This window comes from Mesoplodon bidens (genome assembly GCF_964165515.1).
Source record: "Mesoplodon bidens genome assembly, chromosome: 13".
Taxonomy (NCBI): Eukaryota; Metazoa; Chordata; class Mammalia; order Artiodactyla; family Ziphiidae; genus Mesoplodon; species Mesoplodon bidens.
Genome location: NC_138169.1, coordinates 23,955,996 through 23,976,393, shown reverse-complemented (window position 1 = coordinate 23,976,393; position 20,398 = coordinate 23,955,996). Strand labels below are relative to the sequence as shown.

Below are 20,398 nucleotides of genomic sequence, written 5' to 3'. Positions count from 1 at the left end.
CCCCGGAAGTGCGTCAGCCTCGCCCCCCTCGGCGACGACTCGCTCGGCCGCCGCCATTTTGCGAGCTTGTTGTACTGTTGGTGCAGGGAAGCCGCTTTGACGCCACACAGCTCACCTATACAGAGGCGGACTGGCAGCCCTGAGCGTCGCAGTCATGCCGGCCGGACCCGTGCAGGCGGTGCCCCCACCGCCGCCCGCGGCCACCGAGCCCAAACAGGTACCACGACCCCCGCACCTCGACCTGGGCCCTCCCCTCGGGCGCGGGCCCTCTTTACTCGTGCAGGAAGAAACGGCGGTTTGGGAGGGCTTGGAGGGACTCCAGGTCCCAGGAGGCAGCGCGCTTCCCGCCTACCTTCTGGTAGCGAAACAAGCCTGTTAGAACAGTAGTTCTCAAAGTGTGGTCCGCGGACCGGCTAGCATCACCTGGGAGTTTATTAGAAATTCTGAGTTTCCACCCTAGACCTTTTAAATCAGAATCTGCATTTTAACAAGCTCTCAAGATGATTCATTGAAGTTTGACAAGTACTGATCCAGCGCATCCACCGGTCTTCTGTGTTAATTGGGCCCACCAGCCCCCAGTCTTTGCCCAGGAGTCCCTAATTTCCCAGCCTGCACGGTGCATCTTTGAACGTTAATTCTCAGCATCTGTCTAGTGCTTACTCTAAGCCAGACACCGTGCCAGGCTCCGACGGAATGAATGAAGCGCAGTTCTTGCTTTACTTAGGGAGCTCACACACTAGTGGGGAGACAGATATAAGTGAATACTCAATAAATGTTTATTGCCTCAGTTACCATAAATGATACAGTTTCAGCCAGCCCTTCAAAAGATCTCAGTCAACTAAGGAGGAAAGACGTTGGTCAGTAATTGCAGTGTGATATAAGTATCAAGTACAAAGGAGACAGGAATTCTAATCAACATTGCTTTGGTGGGATATAGGGGAGATTAAGGTAGGTGAAGCCCACCGGCGTGAAAGGTAACTTGCGTTTAGAAGAATGAATCAGTAGTTCACTAGATGAGTGATTGGGAAGGGAAATACCATTCTTTATTCATTCAGCAAACATTTACTGAGCACATCCTGTATGCTGACCACCGCAAATACCTATGTATCCCTGGCATTTTCCCAGTATCTTGGGGAAAAATAACCAAGGTAATACCAGATAAGTGCCAAGATACCAAGGTGGGAATCAGATGGTGCCTCTTGTCAAGAGTAAAGAAGGTTAAGGCATAGGGTTGGGAAAGTGGTGGTTAAGAGGTGTATTTCTGGGGATTTGAAGTTTTCCTAGCACGCTATTGGGAGAAAAGGAAAGGATGTAAGCCGGATAGTGACATATTTGTGTTTCAGAAATTCAGGTAAACAGTGATGGGGAGAATTGCTAGGAGGACAGGTTAGTCATGTTATTCAAAAGATGTTAAGAAACTGGCCTAGATTGTGGCTGGGGCATGGGACAGAGGGGATGGGCAAGCTCAGATCACAAAAGGGCTGTGGTGCAGGCTCTCCCTCCAAAGTGATGCATTGGAATCTTGGTTCTGCCACTGGGCCAGTTAAGGTCTCCATTCCTCAGTTTGTCCATCTGTAAAATGACAAGACAATAATATAATAGTAAGGGTACTTAACCTCTTAGGGTTCTGTAAGGGTTATAGATTTAATATGCTTAAAGTGCTTAGGAAAGTATATGGAATCTACTCTGTGCTTGATAAATGTTCTTATCATTGAATGTGTAGGCTGAGGAAGGGAGAAGAGACCCACGTTTCTGCTCTGGATGACTGGAGGCATTGTTGGCCGTTCATGAGGAAAGTGGTTAGAGATGAAAGTGCCCAGGACTGCTGGATCTAAAGCTGTGTGGCACATAAGAGTGATGTGGGACGTTGACGGGGGTAGAATGGTTCAGCCTACAGGTGATAGGGGAAGTGGAGGACGTTTTGTAAGTGCCTGACTGAGGACAGTGTGTATAGTGTGAAGAGAACCAAGAACAGAATTTTGGGGACCCCTAACACTATAGGGCAGGAGGTGAAACAGGAGCCAGGAGAGAAGCTTGGATGGAATGGTGAGCAAGAAGGAAATACAGGTTTCCCTGGTGGCACAGTGGTTGAGAGTCTGCCTGCCGATGCAGGGGACACAGGTTCATGCCCCGGTCCGGGAAGATCCCACATGCCGCGGAGCGGCTGGGCCCGTGAGCCACAGCCGCTGGGCCTGTGCGTCCAGAGCCTGTGCTCCGCAAAGGGAGAGGCTCGCGTATCGCAAAAAAAAAAAAAAAAAAAAGGAAATACAGGTGAGAATGGGACCTGGGAGTTGAGAGTTTTGTGAAGGAGCAGTCACTGGTCACACGGCCAGATAACCAATGTAGCTGGCTATAGGCTGTCATTTTTGACTTTGGCATGAGCACTTGAAATGAAGGGGGATCAAATGGGAGGTGAGCAAGTGGGAATGGCAAGGCTGAGAGAACTCAGGCTATTTAGCTACCAGAGGAAGGTGGGGAGAAGGCAGTAGCAGAAAGGAACATGAGGGCAGGGGAGAAACTTTTTTTCTAAAATGAGAGACTTGACCCTTTGTTTACTAAGGGGAAGAAGCTGGTGAGGAAAGAATATTGGAATTTATGGGGCAGTTAATGTTGAGTATTCCAGTGGAGTTTCACAAAACATTTGAACATTAAGTGATGGTTTAGACTATGGAATGGATGCAGAGGGAAAGGGCATTCAAGACAGAAGAAGTGGCCGGCAAGGAGTTTTCCCATTTCTTTATTCAGCAGACAATTCTTAGATATCCCGTATCAGGCACATCCAAGGGTGGGGATACAGGGATGGCCTTCTGGATTCTGGAATGTGGTTTCTCAGAACATGGTTAGAATTCCCCCCTCCATCTGAATCACATGGACACTTGGTAAAAATGCAGATTCCCAGTGTCAGAGATGCTCTAGCTGGAGGGGAGCCAGGGAGGCTGCTCTTTTCATTGGTTCCCTGGGAAAGTCCCATGGAAGCACAGAGCAGTTGAGAGAGCGGCTCTTCTGGAGCAGAGGTTCCTGACTCAAGGGAAGTCTCAATGAATTGGGCGGGAGAGTCTGTATTCTCAGTAATATCCTAGGGGAGTTTAACGGTGGGCATCTGGCACCAAGCCAGGAACTTTAAGACCTTCCTTTTCCTATTTTCACAGCCCACAGAAGAGGAAGCATCTTCAAAGGAGGATTCTACCCCTTCCAAGCCAGTGGTGGGGATTATTTACCCTCCTCCAGAGGTCAGGAATATCGTTGACAAGACTGCCAGCTTCGTGGCCAGGTAACATAGCTACTCCTGCTCGTGTGGGTCACGGGTAGATTTTAGCATCAAGAGCTCCTGAATTTGTACAAGGGTAACACTTGGGTTTTTAGAGTGGTATTGTTGGCTTAGGCCTGTCAGCTCATCTAAAACCACAGCATGGTGTGAGGTAGGCAGTGGGCAGGACTGGCATCTCTAACATGGTATGGTGGTGGCAGAGTACAAGGCACACCCAGCTCCAGAGTCACCAAGAACCTGTGCTTCCAAACCGAGCCTAAGGAAATACCTGGAAAGCTGCTTTGTCATGGATAATGTGTGTCTGTATCTGAGCTGCTGGCCTTAGGAAGACAAAAGGGAGTTGATCATTTTTATTGTGCAAGGACTGCATTTCCTTTGACCCATCTGCAAAATGGAATAAAATACCACCTAGAATTGTTGTGAGGCAGGGGTGAGGGGACTGAGTGCAGTTCGGGTACCTCACGTAGCTATTACCTCAGATGGCATGGAAATCCGCTTGATTTCCTCTTGTTCCTCCCCATTACACTTCCTCAAATGGAGTCTTCTTGATGGCCACTTGACTCCAGAGGTCAACCATCCCCTAGTTTAGGACATTTCAAGTATTTCTTTGGCAGCCAGCAGGCCACATCCAGCCTACAGATCTTTTTGTTCATTCTCAACAATATATAATTTTTTAACTTTTGAATTAGTTGTCACTGTTTAAAAATGAGATTGCACAGTAAATCTGGATTTCTGGCTTCTCTTGATGAATTGGAGGCTCCTTGCATGGAAGCAGTAGCTGGCCTTGAGCAGACTGCTGCCCTCAGTCAGGGCATATGCTCTCCAGGGAGCCACACCTTGACCCTGAGGCATCCCCATCACGATGCATCATTTAACAGATGGGTCCTTCCTTTCTCAACCTCTTTTTTAAATGAAACATAGAAAGAGGTTACTCTGGTTGATGTCTTTCACTCTGTCAGGCTCCATGCGGGTGAACCTTTCACATTTCAGGGGCTTTGACCAACCTGGATATTGGGTTAAAACAGCTCTGTGCTTGATTGAACACTATTAGGCCATGTCAGATTTAGGGCAGCAGGTGTTGTGTTTATAAGTTTAATATTTCATAGCAACGCTTATTCTTCCCTTTGTCCCCTGATTTTTTTTTTTAATTAATTAATTTACTTTTGGCTGCGTTGGGTCTTCATGGCTGCGTGCAGGCTTTCTCTAGTTGCGGCGAGCAGGGGCTACTCTTCGTTGTGGTGCATGGGCTTCTCATTGCGGTGGCTTGTGGCAGAGCACGGGCTCTAGGCATGTGGGCTTCAGCAGTTGTGGCACATGGGCTCAGTAGTTGTGGCTCGTGGGCTCTAGAGCACAGGCTCAGTATTTGTGGTGCGTGGGCTTAGGTCATCCGCAATATGTGGGATCTTCCCAGACTGGGGCTTGAACTGCAGTGTCCCCTGCATTGGCAGGCAGATTCTTAACCACTGCGCCACCAGGGAAGTCCACCTCCTGATATGTTTTCCTATTTAAAACAATAAATAGGAAAAGAGTATAAGAGGAAGAATCACCACAGTCTCGCGACCAGAATAGCTTCTACTAGCTGTTTTCACTTTTTCCTGTTTCCTTCTGGCCCTTGGCATCCTTTTTTAGATTCTTGTAATACTAGTAGAGATACTTTCATATCCTGCTTTTTCCATTTGCACTGTGTTGTAAGCATTTTCCTGTGTTGCTCCACGGGCTCCTGGTGCTGCATGGTCCTCTCTGGAAAGGATGCACCATGTTAAGGTGATGGGCCTTCCTTGACTTGGATGACTCCTCTGTATTTTCCTTTGAAGTGTTTCCAACATTTCAGTTTGGCAAATGAAGCTATGGGGAAGTCTCTGAGCATTTTCTTTCCCTTTTAGATTGTTTTCCTAGAAGAAAATTCTGTGTGGCACATTACTGGCTAAAAGAGCATTTTTAAATATTTCTTATTTTGCCAAGTAGCTTTCCAGTAATTTTGTGCCAGCCCCCAAAATAAGAATCTCTCCAAGTTCCCTTAATAATAAATCTATATGTCCACATCTCTAGATCTATTTTTGACTCTGATGATTGCCTTGTAGGCATTTTTGAAATCTGTGGACTTGCTTTTGTTTATGTTGCCGTGAAGGGACAGAGCAGCATCTCACTCTGGGTTAAAAGCAGACATGCAGGACCCTCTGCTTTTACTTCTGTTGGGTTTGCGTGTATTGATTGATGGAGTGTAGAGTAAAAAATCACCAACCCAGTGTGGTTTTCCAAAAGGAATGTTTTCTCTCTAGGTTTGGTCTTCCCTTCCCTGTATTTTACTGTCAAGAAACTAAGGGAAATTACTCTTAAAAAGTCCCACCAGCTAGGTTGAGTCAGAATCATGTCTTTTTCTGCTGAAATCTATTCCTTGTGTTAGAGAATATAATTCTGAAATTAACATTAAGCTAATTTAAACAACAGAGTAGCTTGGAATGAACATGCCTGCGTTCTCGTTGTTTTATATTTCAGATTGTTCCCAGATGTGAGGTTATGGCTTAGGAGGCGGTGGTAGAGGAGACAACCAGAGCCTCTTTTTCTAGCAGCCCTTTGTATGGTGGCCTAGTTTAGCCATATTTAAATACACATTTACCCTCATCCTTGTGTGGCTTGCATTATTTAAGGGGGTGGAAGAATGCTGCTTCCTCAAGCATGGGGTTTCAGCTGGACTAATACATTGTCACATTCAGACCTCATGGTGTTAGTCACGCTGCAGAGTGTGACCAGAACTTGTGGAGGAGCTAGCCAGGGTTCTGATGACCACTGCCATGGTGGCTAAACTGGGGCACAGCGTCACCTGCACCCTGTCTCCTGCCCTGTCTTCAACTGACAGGACCAGGGTATGAAAGTGTAGTGACCCGGGTGCCACCAGCCTCTGGAGCTGTCCCTTGGTGTGTTTGGGGCACCTCTGAGTGCAGGGTTCTGGTCAGAGGAGTGATGGAAACCCCCCAGATCATCTCTCATCTTTATAGGACAGCCCCTTCTAGCCTTCATAGGAGTAACAGTCCCTGGCATTTGCACACCACTGTATGATTCAAAAAGACTTTGGCATCTCATTAACTAATTCGATTTTCTCAGTATTTCAAAGTAGAGAGAGAAGGTGGTTTTTACCATATTTTATGCATGGGAGATTGAGTCAAAGAGAAGTTTGGTAACTTGGTGAGTCAGTAGTGAACCCAAAACTTGAATGTGTCCACATCCTGTGTCTTTAAGGTTAGTACACTTCCATGGATGTTGTGGATGTGTGACACCTTGGAATATTACTGTTGGGATTCTTTAAAAAAATCAGGGTTCCCTACACATCATGGGAGAGACATTTTTCATTCTGAGGGTTTAAAGGCATACAAATTGGGGGACTTCCCTGGTGGGGCAGTGGTTAAGAATCTGCCTGCCAATGCAGGGGACACGGGTTCGTGCCCTGGTCTGGGAAGATTCCACATGCTGCGGAGCAACTGAGCCCGTGCGCCACAACTACTGAGCCTGCAACCCACAGCTACTGAAGCCTGCTCTCCACAACTACTGAAGCCCGCGCTCCTAGAGCCTGTGCTCCGCAACAAGAGAAGCCACTGCAATGAGAAGCCCGCACGCCACGATGAAGAGTAGCCCCCACTCACCACAACTAGAGAAAGCCCGCGTGTAGCAACGAAGACCCAATGCAACCAAAAATAAAAAATAAATTAATTTTAAAAAATGCATACAAATTGGGGACATAGGGTGTATGTGGGAAACTATTCTAGATACAGAGAGAGATGGGAACCTCTATGCCGTTCTCACCACTCCCCTGTCATCTGAATGCGTCTTATGCAGCAGCACAGATGCGGTCCTTGGAGAACAGTGTTAACTGTATGAGCCTCACCCAGTAGTAAATGAGGCGAGTTTAGCCAATATTTGGACAAGGCATTAAATCCCATTAAATTTTCATATTTTTTTTCTTCTTGTTACCCAAAGGACAAAGTCTCAGTTTGGTGCTCGCATATCTTTTAATACCTCCCCAGCACTCAGTCATCCCACTTTTAACTAAGAGAACTGGCCTCAGTCTCAGCAAACTTGAGCTAAACTTCAACCATGTTACTTTGTTTTCATTGTATTGAATTTTATGACTGCCTTTTGTTAGTAAAGCCATAATGATTTTTATCTGAAGTAGTAATACATGCCTTCCCACCCCACCTCGGCTGTGCCACGGCTTGTGGGATTTTAGTTCCCCAATCAGGGATTGAACCCGGGCCCTCGGCAGTGAGAGCACGGAGTCCTAACCACTGGACCCCAGGGAATTCCCATGCCTTCTTAGGTACTTTTTTTGTGTGTGTGTGGTACGCGGGCCTCTCACTGCTGCGGCCTCTCCCGTTGCGGAGCACAGGCTCCGGACACGCAGGCTCAGCGGCCATGGCTCACGGGCCTAGCCGCTCCGCGGCATGTGGGATCCTCCCGGACCGGGGCACAAACCCATGTCCCCTGCATCGGCAGGCGGACTTTCAACCACTGTGCCACCAGGGAAGCCCAGGTACATTTTTTAAAGTAAATAAATTTTATTAAAAGAAAAAAGTAGTCCAGATGGTTTTGGAAATGGCAAGACTGGCAGAGGAGCTGCAGCCATGATGGAGGTCTGGAGACCCTGTGGTAGAGGAGGCCTGCGCAGGCCAAAGGAGGCAGGGGCACTGGCCGCTGATGCCAGGAGTCTCCAAGAGGACCTCTGCTGTGTTGGGACGGGCTAGGTTGAGTGATGGGTGGTGGCAAGAATGGGGCTTGCATGGGCAGTGTTCTGGTCTGAGCAGCTGCAAGGGTTGTGGTATTAATGCTTCTCTTTTTTCCTTTTTCTAGAAACGGACCTGAATTTGAAGCTAGGATACGACAGAACGAGATCAACAACCCCAAGTTCAACTTCCTGAACCCCAATGACCCTTACCATGCCTACTACCGCCACAAGGTCAGCGAGTTCAAGGAGGGGAAAGCCCAGGAGCCCTCGGCTGCCATCCCCAAGGTCATGCAGCAGCAACAGCAAGCCACCCAGCAACAGCTGCCCCAGAAGGTTGGAGCCAGCCCCTCCCTTCCCTTCCCCAGGGCTCAGGGAGGGGAAGATAATGAACTCTGCTGTCCAGACCTCACAACCACCCAGGGAGAAACTTGAAGTCTTTATCCCCATCTTACAGAGGCAGATGGAGAGGCTCACACAGCAAAGTGTTGCTGACAGTTGGCATTTGCTGAATGCTGCCCTTCACGCTCTGTGCTCAGTGCTTTGGGAGCCTTGTGTCATTGGTGCCTCACAGGGGCTGCATGAGGAGGCCAGTAAAGTGACCATTCTTCAGATGAGGAATCTGAGGCTTAGGGAAGCACAATTTACCCAAGGCCGCACAGTCAGGACCCTAAAGTCCATGCTCTCAGTTCCTACTCTTTTCCTTGACCGTGGCATGAGGGCAGTGCTGCAACGTGGCTTGTGGACCCCTTCTTGTGCATCCCTCTCTACTGTCTCACCTTCCCAGGGCCCCTCTTTCTGGCCTGCCCTAATACCCCCTTAGCACTAGGGGCGATTAGGGCTGTCAGTGAGGACAAGAAGGGCCCACACGTTTTGCCTCCTGTGTAGACTTGGACTGGTCCTTTCTCTTTGCTTCACTCCTGAGCCATGGTGGCAAAGGCTGCCCCTTGTTTTACAGTGGGAGGTAAAGGTTGGAATAGGTTCTGAGACCTTGTGTTGCCATTTACTACTCCTAGGGCCTCAGGCGACCTCAGTTTCCTCATCTATAAAAAGAATTCACAGTACTTGTTCTGTCCACCTTGTGGTTCGTGTAGTGGCCAGATGAGGTAACAAACGTGGAAGTCTTCTGTCCAGTGGGGTCCTCTGCACACATGTAGGGCTTACTACATCCTCTGTCTCCCTTGGGCAGGGTTTCATAAGCTGTGTTCCTGTTAGATCTTCTGCCACCCAGTTTTGGTCCTCAGTTTCAGGGCAGCAGCAGAGATACAGAGGGACTCGGTTCTCATTCAGAAAGCCATTTAGGGAGTCGAGGCTACAGTTGGCCAAGAAATCGGTGCCCTTGTGAGTTAGGCTTCTCTCACACCACATGCCAGTGGTGTGTGCGTGATCAGCAGAAGTGTAGAGGTCTGTGCTGTCTGCCGGGGGTGCGTCCCCGCCCCCTCTCTGGAGTCCCTCCACCCCTGTGCCTCTTGCCTCACATTCCCTTTGCATCCTAGGTTCAAGCCCAAGTGATCCAAGAGACCATCGTGCCCAAAGAGCCCCCTCCCGAGTTCGAGTTCATTGCAGACCCCCCCTCGATCTCAGCCTTTGACCTGGACGTGGTGAAGCTGACAGCTCAGTTTGTGGCCAGGAACGGGCGCCAGTTTCTGACCCAGCTGATGCAGAAAGAGCAGCGCAACTACCAGTTTGACTTCCTTCGCCCGCAACACAGCCTTTTCAACTACTTCACGAAGCTGGTGGAACAGTATACCAAGGTGCCTGGGCAGGGCGGGGGCCGGGGTGCTGGACCCAGGGAAGGAAGGCATCTTACCATCAGCACTCTATCCACTCACTGTCTGCAAGGACCCCGCTCCTGTGTGGGGCCCCCAAGCAGATGTTAAAAATCCCAGTTCAGTATAAAATCTTGATTTCTATTCAGTTTTCCTAGTAAATGCAATGTAGACTGCTGTTTCTAGAGAGAAAGGAAACGTGTGATTGGTAACTCATTAGGTGAGTGCCTGCTGCGTGATAAGGCCAAGTGGTGCTAGTTGCTTTTATGTACATTTAAATTTTCGGTTGCCTCAGTAGGGCTTGAGAAGAAGCAAGCTCTTAATAGTTGCCTCCTATTATTACCTAATTTTATCCTCACAAGAATCCATAAGGTAAGTGTTTTCCTTCCTATTTCATAAAGCTCAGAGAGGTGAAGTACTTACTTGTGGTCTCTCAGCTAGTAAGTAGCTGCACTGAGATTTAACCAACATTTGACTCTGAAACCTCTGTTGTTTTCCACCCTAAAAAGTACCTTGAATTAGAAGTATCATTTAAATGGGCATTGGGAAGCAATTTAAAATAAATAAGTGTAACCAGTATTGAGTACTTATATTATGTCGTATCTTCTCATTTAATCCCTAATAACTTAGAAGGTAGCCACTGTTATTATATTTATTTTACAGAAGAGGAAACTGAGGTACAGAGAAGTTAACTTGACCAGGGTTGCACAGCTAGGGAGTTGCAGAGCAGGGACTTGAGTGCTGACATTTTTATTCCAGACCCTAGGATCTTAATTATCATGCTGTGTTGTTGCAATCAAGAATGCAGACAAGTCAATACTGGTATTTAAAATAATCAGATAGCTAATTTATTAAAAAGTACACTGGTATAGATATGCCTGTGGAACATTTTTCTTGTTACACACATAATGGAGGTTGTCTTTCCTTTTTAGTGGCATAGTTTGCACATCTGTTTTTGATATCTAAAAACAATATGTTAAATATCTGACTTGAAAGGTTATGTAATGATTTTCTCTAACTTCATTCACTTTATGTATATAACTAGAAAGAATGACAAAAATGTTTGTGTTTAGGAAGTCCAGAAGCTAGGAGAGTAGCTGAAATAACAATCATTCAAGTCATAAGACCCAAGGGTTATTGTAACTACACAGTATCAATTTTAAGTGAGCCCTGGGTTAATTTCTCTCAGTGGACTGCTTTCAGAGTTAAAGGTCCGCAGATTCCTTTTTATTCTGTTAACTTTCCTATTCCTTCTCCCTCAGAATTCGGGTATTGACATTCATTACTCTAATCTCAGGGCACCGGTGTGTCTCTAGGCCTGGGAACTCTAGGAGCAGATCAATTCCTGAGGAAGAAGGACAGAGAGGATGGAGTGGGGCTGAGCTGCTTTTCCAATGAGAGTGGATATGCTTGGGGCAGTTGGAAAGACTGTTTTAAGCAAAGCCAGCATTCGTTCTCTCAGCAAATATGCTTTGAGTGTCAGACACTGTTCTAGGTGCTGGATATGTAGCAGTGAGCCAAAGACAGAGAAATCCCTGTCTTCGTGGAGACTGGTCTAGTGAAGGGGCAATAAGCAAGTGCAACATCAGTGTATGTCGGATGGTGATAAATACTATGGAGAAAATGCTAAACAGAAAGCAGGGGATAGAAGTCTAGGGAGGTGGAGCCTGTGGGCTGTAGTCTTCAATAAAGTCATCAGGTGGCTTGTTGGCATGTGCAGAAGGGTAAAGGGCAGATCCGCCTCCTGAGAGCAGTCATCACATGCTGACTGTATGCTCAGTGATCTGGTGGTGGTTTTGCATACTTTCCTGCTACCCTTGGCAACCTTTTAAGTTGATGATGCCAACTCTAAGTGGCAGTGTCACCATTTTGTAGAAGAAAACCAAATTACAGAGGTTGAGTAACTTGCCCAAAGTTGCACAGCCAAGTGAAGCTGAGATTGGATCCCAGGATCCCATACTTTCCTTTCTCCTGTGCCTTTCCACAGGCCCAGGAAGGCCACTTCTTTGTCCCGTGTTGTGCTGCAACTGACAGTTGCTTTAAATCTTCTGTGTTTCAGATCTTGATTCCACCCAAAGGCTTATTTACCAAGCTCAAGAAAGAGGCAGAGAACCCCCGGGAAGTTTTGGACCAGGTAAACTAAATTTCATATAACCAGTTACTGACGGCACTAACGTTACATTGTGTGGGTTCTGTTTTGTGTTTGGAAGTAGTCTCCGAACCAGTACCTTGTTATGCTCCAGGCACAGTCGTGGTGGGAGGAAAGGCCTTGAGGCTGGAAAGGCCTTGAGGCTGCAAAGACCAAGAAACCTGGATTCTCTGCTCCCCAGCTTTCTGCTCTGCTGTCTGCTTCAGTCTCTTCTTTTCTTCTGTTGCTAGAAACCAGCTTTTGAACGGGTTCTGTAGTGACAACTGCCTTTTGAATCCCCAGGTTTTCAGAGTCGAAGAGAGAGGGCATATTGGTGCTGGCTGTTCTGGGTGGCTGCTTGAGGCTTCTGTTTTGCAGGCTTTCAGACCGCTGCTGCTTTTGTGGGCACTTGGTTGTCATGCAAACTTCTGGGAGGGAGTTTGCTAGCCACTCGCCAACTCAAGCAGAAAACTTTGAGGTTATAACAAACAGCTGCCCAGACAGAAGGTCTCTGTGGTATTTCATATTTTCATCCTGTCCAAACTCTAGGCCTGGCTGAAACCAGATACAAATACCATAGTCTGCCCCAGGAAGTTCCCCTTTATGGGCAGATCAGCTTCCTGTTCTGAAGGAGACGTTGGCTTTGGTGAAGGCCTTGGAGATGATAGCCTCCTCAGGAGCAGACCCTGATTCAGCTCAGCACCACGCTGTTTCCCATCCCTTCAGGTATGTTACCGAGTGGAGTGGGCCAAGTTTCAGGAGCGTGAGAGGAAGAAGGAAGAGGAGGAGAAGGAAAAGGAACGGGTGGCCTATGCTCAGATTGACTGGCATGATTTTGTGGTGGTGGAAACAGTGGACTTCCAACCCAATGAGCAAGGTAGGTCTATGAGGAAGGTAGGTCTGTGACTCCAGTTAGGGGAGCCAGGAGCTTGGAGTCATCCTGGGAGATCTCTTCCAGCTGTCCCCGAGGAGCAGCAGAATCCCTCAGAGAGTTCTATGGGTATCTGTTTCTTCTCTGCTTCTGGAAAACTTCACTTCTACCACATTGCCCCAGTTAAACCCAATTGAACAAATATTAGCGTGCCTGACAATAATGGCCCAACGGGTGGGCCTCTGGAGATAGGAGAGAAATCAGACAGTCCCAGCCCTCAGAGAGCTAACAGTGTAGAGAGGGCAGATAGATGGCCTTTGATAAGGAGTGTCTGTGGAACCCTGCCTTTGACTCTGGCTCACCTTTTGCCAGGGAACTTCCCTCCCCCCACCACCCCAGAGGAGCTGGGGGCCCGAATCCTCATTCAGGAGCGCTACGAGAAGTTTGGGGAGAGTGAGGAGGTCGAGATGGAGGTCGAGTCTGATGAGGAGGACGAGAAACAGGAGAAGGCGGAGGAGCCTCCGTCCCAGCTGGACCAGGACACCCAAGTGCAAGACATGGATGAGGTATGCTCCTGGAGCCCAAGGAGATGGGGGTGCTCTCCTCCAGAGAAGTCCAGCTCCCTTGTGAATCTTGAAAGGAAGTGTGGGTTCCTGAACAAGGAGTCCTGGCTGAGTAGCTGCCCAAGCTCAGGCAGCACAGAGCCTCTTTCCACCTCAGGCAACAAAGATTCATTCATAGGCAAGGATCTGAAAGCTGTGGTGGCCCTGTTCTGTGACCTTCCTCCTTTGCCCAGGGGCCCTGCTCACTACCGACCCCAGGCTGGCTCTCAGTCAGGGAAACCTCTATACCATGTACTTTGACGCTTTTGCGCTGAGGCCCAAATGATCAGCAGTTTCCAGAGCTTTTCTTTTTTTCTGGGTGGGGGCGCACACCATGTGGCTCGCGGGATCCTAGTTCCCCGACCAGGGTTCGAACCCATGACCCCTGCAGTGGAAGCATGGAGTCCTAACCACTGGACCGCCAGGGAAGTCCTCCAGAGCTTTGCTAAGTGGCTTTCGGCCTCCTCTACCGCCATCGAGGCAGGCCCTCCAAGCAGGCATAGAGTCTCCAGAGCCAAACTGCTTTCTTCCCCTCGGAAAGAATTTGTGTGCAGCCTGAGAATAAAGATGTATGTGTCTGGGAATTGACTTTTTCTCTCCCTCCCAGCATTGCTTCTTGAGCAGCTACCATTGAACGCTGACTTGTTCCCCGCACCCCTCTCCAGCACGTTAAGTGCCCTTGGCCTCCTGTGACTGCCTGGTGCCAGCTGCTGGAAATGCCTGGGCAGAGTGTTAGCACCACGGCCCCCAGCACTCCCATTCATGCTGTGAGGAAGTAGCTTGGCCAGCTGCCGGCTGGCCTCGGCTGCCCTGGGAGGCTTAGCACGTGGATGCTGACTGGCAGGGGCCTAGGCTCTTTGCCACCCTGAGAGCCAGCAGGGCTCAGCTGCAGGGAGGTGGCTTCTCAGCCCCATTCTGAGTCCTGCCATTACTTTGCTTTTCAGGGTTCAGATGATGAAGAAGAAGGGCAGAAAGTGCCCCCACCTCCAGAGACACCCATGCCACCGCCTCTGCCCCCAACTCCAGACCAGGTTATTGTCCGGAAGGACTATGACCCAAAAGGTTGGTTCTGCTCTTCTGCCCTCATGTTCCTCAGACCTGTCCATTTTTAGGAGGGCTCGAGGTGGCTTGTCATAAAGGCATTGATAGCTTCTCTGTCATAGGCCTCATGATGGGGAATGGGACTTCGTCATCTCTGGTGCTCTGGTGCAATGCATAGTGCCAGGTACAGCGTGGCACTGAATGGATGGTGCACGAATGAAATAGCACCCTCTTAACCTGGGCTGCCACCCAGTATTCTCACTCAAGAATCTCTTGCTTTTTAGCTTCCAAGCCCCTGCCTCCAGCCCCTGCTCCAGATGAATATCTCGTGTCCCCCATCACTGGGGAGAAGATCCCTGCCAGCAAAATGCAGGAACACATGCGCATTGGGCTTCTTGACCCCCGTTGGCTGGAGCAGCGAGATCGCTCCATTCGTGAGAAGCAGAGTGATGATGAGGTGTATGCACCAGGTGAGGTTGGGGGGCATCCCCCACTCTGTCCACACCCCTTCTTTGACTCAGCCCCATCTCACTTTGGCCCATGGGGAATCTCTGATCAACTTTATGCTTTAATCAAACATAGAAGGTAACAATTGAGGTCAATAAAAGCTTTTGAGGATAGGTGCAGCCTATGACACTACAAAATAACTTCCCATTTTCTAGAAGGACTCTTCATAGGGATTCTTCCAAAGGCAGGCACCTGATGTGGATAGCATGTGTCCATTGACATCCTAGTGCAAGATCTGACTATAGCTGGGAGAGGTGCTCACACTCAGGGCTGTCTTAGAATGAAGGCTCTGGTGGTTGGAGTACACTGAGCACCTTGAAATGAGACACGGTGCCTTGATTCTTTGTGAGAAGCAGCATGATAGGGAGGGAGGAAACGGTCCCGGAGGCAGGAGACCAGGCTTTTGGTCCTGACTCTGCTACTTGCCACGCCACTCATGTGACCCTGTCTTCTCAGTTGCCTTTTGTAAGTCAAGGGGTTGGACAAGCCCTGGTTTACAGGCTTAGTGCTCATTGGGCAGCCTTCCCTAGGCTCAGAGGACAGGCATGCTGCATTGGGACCCACAGATAGCCTTGTCCCATGAGAACAGCCTCCACCCTGCACCAGTAGAGCTGCTGTGTTGTCAGAAGGGCATCTGGTTTAGTTTCCCTTTCTTTCCCCTGCCTCCGTTCTGTGACTATATCCAGGTCTGGATATTGAGAGCAGCTTGAAACAGCTGGCTGAGCGGCGTACCGACATCTTTGGTGTAGAGGAAACGGCCATTGGTAAGAAGATTGGCGAGGAGGAGATCCAGAAGCCAGAGGAAAAGGTGCATCAGATGACTCTTAGTGCCTTCCCCGCCGTCAGACTCACACTTGGGCTCAGTTCCAGGAGCCCTGACAAGCTGTGGCTTTGCTTTCCCATGCAGGTGACCTGGGATGGCCATTCTGGCAGCATGGCCCGGACCCAGCAGGCTGCTCAGGCCAATATCACCCTGCAGGAGCAGATCGAGGCCATCCACAAGGCTAAGGGCTTGGTGCCAGAAGATGATACCAAAGAGAAGATTGGCCCCAGCAAGCCCAATGAAATCCCCCAGCAGCCACCACCTCCGTCTTCAGCCACCAACATCCCCAGCTCAGCCCCACCCATTACCTCGGTGCCCCGGCCACCCGCGGTTAGCCAGCAGCCACCCTGTGACTGGTCTTTCAGAGCTGGGTTCTTGGGGTTAGACATTGCAGACTGAGAAGGGCAGCTATCTCACAGCGGGCCCAAGCACTGAGTGGGTCAGGTTGAGAAAAAGAAACGCTGAGTGGGTCAAGTCGAGAGAGAAAGAACACTTTAGTTAGAAGTGGGAACCTCCAGCCCGATCTTCTATCTGTGTAGGAGGCTTGGAACAGGGAGGGAGGCGAGTGGCAAATGTGAGAAGCAGGCTTGGGTCAGGGACGGGCTGGAGGGCTTAATGGGTCTTGGAGGACTGCTGGCCTGACTCCAGGGGGCTAAATGGAGGTCAGTGTCTTCAGTGGCTCTCTCAGTGTTTGCCAAGAGCAGCTGGTTGAGTCCCAAGTGGAAAGAGTGTTGCCCTGGGCCTCTCTCAGCGTAGTTCCTGTCAGGGCCCAGTGTGAGGCTGCACTCTCAGCCCCAGGGGGCTGAGTCGAAGCTATCCAGCCCCATCCTCAAAGCTGCAGGTGGCCAGTTGCCAGCTGTGTGTGCCCTTAGAGTGCAGCCTTGGCTTCCTGTGACCTGTGGGTCTTCACCCCCACAGATGCCACCTCCCGTCCGTACCACAGTTGTGTCTGCAGTACCCGTCATGCCCCGGCCCCCGATGGCATCAGTGGTCCGACTGCCCCCCGGTTCGGTGATCGCCCCCATGCCACCGATCATCCACGCGCCCAGGATCAACGTGGTGCCCATGCCTCCCTCGGCCCCTCCTATCATGGCACCCCGCCCACCACCCATGATTGTGCCGACAGGTCAGTGGGTCAGGACTACAGTCCAAGCCCTGAGCAGAGCAGTGGCTGATGGTAGTGCCAGCTGTTCCAGCTGGTGGTCCAGCCCAAAGGAGAGCCTTGAGTTCACCATGTGAGAGATCCCTGAGCTGGGAGCCAGGGACTTATGGCTCCTGGGGGAGATAGGCTGATATGGCAGAGCTGGGGTCTGTGCACCCAGAGGGGTCAGCCTGGACAGGCACAGAGGCCTGATGATGCTTGCTGTTGGCTGCCACCTGTTCCATCCATCAGTCCTGCCCCTCCTTCAGTTTCCTGCTACCCAATCTGGGCAGTCTCCCAGATTCCCCTGCCAGGGAGCTTACTGGCTGCCAGGCTCCTTACTGGCTGCCAGGCTCAGCAAGGAGTGGTCCTTCACACCTCTGACTGGGAGAAATGGGAAACCTTTGCAATCCCCTTTTCACTCTCACCAGCCCTGAGTCCTGGGCCCTTCCTCCCACTCACGTGGCTGCTTATTCCTGTCCTTGCAGCTTTCGTGCCCGCACCACCTGTGGCACCCGTCCCAGCTCCAGCCCCTATGCCGCCTGTCCACCCCCCACCTCCCATGGAAGATGAGCCTACCTCCAAGAAACTGAAGACCGAGGACAGCCTCATGCCAGAAGAGGAGTTTCTACGCAGAAACAAGGTATGCATCTCAGAGTGCTGCCCACAGCCTGGAGTGTCTAGATGGGGCGGGGCGGTTGTCCAGTCCTGCCCCAGTCACACGTGCTCTGGCCCACCCTATTCTTCCATGGTTTTGGCTTCTGGGACCTGGGTCAGCCATTGGAGGCCCGTGAAACTTCTGAGCACACACTAGATGGGGGGTCAGCAGCCAGAGGAGCAGACAGCTGTCAGTAGTCCCCCTGGTGTGAGCTGTCGCAGAGGCCAGCAGGGAGACCCAGCTGCACGGGCAGTAGGACTCAGGTGTGAAAGGGGTTCTGGACACTGGAGGGAATCCTGGGTGCGATTTTTAACTTCTTTGTGGCCTTTGCCTCCAGGTCCAGCCCTTAGGAGGTGGTGTGTTGTGGGGATCCTGTGGGGGTACTAGAAATAAGAGCTGGGAACCTTGGCACTGCTGGTGCCTGGGGAAGCTCCAGTGAGGAGGCAGAAACATTCCCAGCACACACACACACATAGACCCCGCCCAGTGCATTTGACCAGATCTTTTTTCCTTTTTGATGGTAGTTTCCATTTCTTGAGTACCTACTCAAGTGCTGGGGCAGAGCCACACATTTTACAGGTAGTTGGTCTGTTGAATGCTCACATCACCATCCAGCAGTTGTGATCAACCGCTTTACAGACATGGCGTTGAGGCTTAGAGAGACCTAGTTAACAGGGAAGCTGAGTTGGGAACCCAGGTCTTCTGACCTCGCAACTCATATTCTTTCCTCCTGTGGTACTTCCTGAGGCTTTCAGAACACTTTCATGTCTCTTCTTCAGTTCCAGCCTTACCTGTAGGCAGGGATTGTTCTAAAGAAGGGAAACCAATTCTTGAAAAGGGGGAGTGATTTGTTCTATGTTACAAGTGGTGTCAGTAGTGAAACAGGCCAGAGTCCAGGAGCCCTGATGGACAGGTGACATTGTCTCGACTGGCCCAGGAATAGGAGAGCGTAGTTCCTGATTGACTCAGGCCTCCCAGGCATAATGGCCACCTCCTGTTTTGCAGGGTCCAGTGTCCATCAAAGTCCAGGTGCCCAACATGCAGGATAAGACGGAATGGAAGCTGAACGGACAGGTGCTTGTCTTCACCCTCCCACTCACAGACCAGGTATGAGTTGCTGTCCCCAACTGGTATCAGGTACAGGGGAACCAAAGAGGGGGAAGCTTCCTGCAGCTGACCTTAGCAAGAGGTGACTGACCTCTCCTCGGTCCCATAGGTCTCTGTCATCAAGGTGAAGATTCACGAAGCCACGGGAATGCCAGCAGGGAAACAGAAGCTGCAGTATGAGGTGAGTTGGGTGTCTGTAGTCCTTGCCCCCTCTGTTGTCCGAGAAGCTAATAAATCCCCTGTGGAATCAGAGGAGTGGGGAGACACCTGGGTGTGGTCATTTGAGTCCATCCTGGAAGTGATGATGCCGGTGGGGGGTGCTGGGGCAGGTTAGTCTGACAGGGTGAGGCTCTGGTGGGGTCACAGCACAGTCTTGTATGGGGTTTGAAAGCCTCAGTGACATCTGGGGACCAGACTTCGGAGTGCTCTGGTAGGTTTCTGTCCCAGTGGTAGAGCCATCCAAGTCAACGTGGTCTCAGGTAGCCTGGCTTTGTGCTTGGACACAAAGGTGATAGTCCAGCTCACCTTGGTGCCTGCCAGGTCACAGAGGACTGCTGTGTTCTCCCTTTTTGGACTTTGACAAATCCCCATTCTGGGCCTCAGTTTCCTCCTCTGTAAAGTGAGGCTGTTGAACTAGTTGATCTCTAAAGGTCTTATGATTTGAGAGTCAAAATTCCATGGGGTTGGTCAGGGCCAGATTTTTGGGGTGTTGACAGCATGGCTTGGAAGGAAGGAAAAGCAAAGCATTCTGGGAGGAACCAGAGACCTTCATTCCTGCCCTGTGCCACTCCCTTTCCCACCCCACCTTCCTTCAAGCCCTTGTATTTGCTAAGTTCAGAGTGTTGGGACTTGTGAGGCTGCTCTCTGAGTTCAAGGCCAGATTGCCCTGGGCTGAGGCACTACATCTGTTTTCTAGGGCATTTTCATCAAGGATTCCAACTCGCTGGCTTACTACAACATGGCTAATGGTGCCATCATCCACCTGGCGCTCAAGGAGAGAGGCGGGAGGAAGAAGTAGAAGAGAGAAACCTGCTGTCAGGTCCCAGCTAGTGCCGTTTTGCCTCTCCTGTCCCCTACCCCTGTCCCAGACCCAGGAGACCCTGCCTTGTGCATTTGTTTCCCTCTTACTAAGTTTGGAGATCCAAATTGTCCTGCAGAGTTTCCTTCCCCCCACTCCCTCCCCACATTGATCAGAGAGGGCTTTCTCAGGCATTCTCCTCCCTAGTGGCCCCTGGAATCCCTTTGTGTTTGGGTCTTGATTTGAGGGGTCATTTCTTCAGGTAGCCCATTAGGGAATGTGAAACCAGGGATGTCCTATAGGATGTTATCATAGTGCCAAGTGACACTTGGCTGGTAGAATATGGTTGTTATCATTAATCGTTTTGTATCTTGCCATGGGCTAATAAACCTCTCCGACCCTTCTCGTGAAGTTAATGTCATGAGACTTGTCTCCTGGCCACCTGTGCCCTGCCCAGACCTAGGAGCATGGTACAGTGCCTTGTGGCTCCTCTTCTGCTCTGAGGAATGCTGGGCTTTTAACTACATTCTTGCTGCCATCAAGTCTTCTATGACTCTTTTTTTGATATGTTTTTATTGCCATTTTGAAACGCATGGATCCTCCAAAGGCATAGCCCCATACGTGTAACAGACTAATACGTATAACATGCCTTCAACATGCCAGGACCACAAAAGAACACAGACAGATGGGATGCAGTTCCTAGGTCAGTGGGTAGCATTCAGATGAGACTACAGAGGGTGGCAGTTTACTG

The 20,398-nt window shown here is 50.1% G+C and overlaps 1 protein-coding gene across 1 annotated transcript; it reads left to right on the top strand.

The window, feature by feature from the left end:
• The first annotated feature begins 50 nt into the window (after window positions 1-50).
• On the top strand, window positions 51-20,050 carry SF3A1 (splicing factor 3a subunit 1). The gene is made up of 16 exons (XM_081251649.1): window positions 51-217; window positions 3,150-3,271; window positions 8,111-8,318; window positions 9,479-9,736; window positions 11,811-11,885; window positions 12,606-12,756; window positions 13,123-13,316; window positions 14,297-14,414; window positions 14,678-14,863; window positions 15,587-15,708; window positions 15,808-16,053; window positions 16,642-16,849; window positions 17,353-17,507; window positions 18,528-18,629; window positions 18,739-18,810; window positions 19,546-20,050. Exons 1-16 carry the CDS (start codon window positions 155-157, stop codon window positions 19,645-19,647), a joined length of 2,382 nt encoding a protein of 793 aa, XP_081107775.1. The 5' UTR covers window positions 51-154; the 3' UTR covers window positions 19,648-20,050.
• Window positions 20,051-20,398: the final 348 nt, after the last annotated feature.

What these genes read in the sequence shown, in the direction of transcription:
- SF3A1 (XM_081251649.1), top strand. Translation starts at nt 155, where the DNA reads ATGCCGGCCGGACCCGTGCAGGCGGTGCCCCCACCGCCGCCCGCGGCC. An exon ending in CCCGGGAAGTTTTGGACCAG is followed by an intron (nt 11,886 to 12,605) that starts GTAAACTAAATT and finishes CCATCCCTTCAG; the next exon opens with GTATGTTACCGAGTGGAGTG. An exon ending in ACCCATGATTGTGCCGACAG is followed by an intron (nt 16,850 to 17,352) that starts GTCAGTGGGTCA and finishes CTGTCCTTGCAG; the next exon opens with CTTTCGTGCCCGCACCACCT.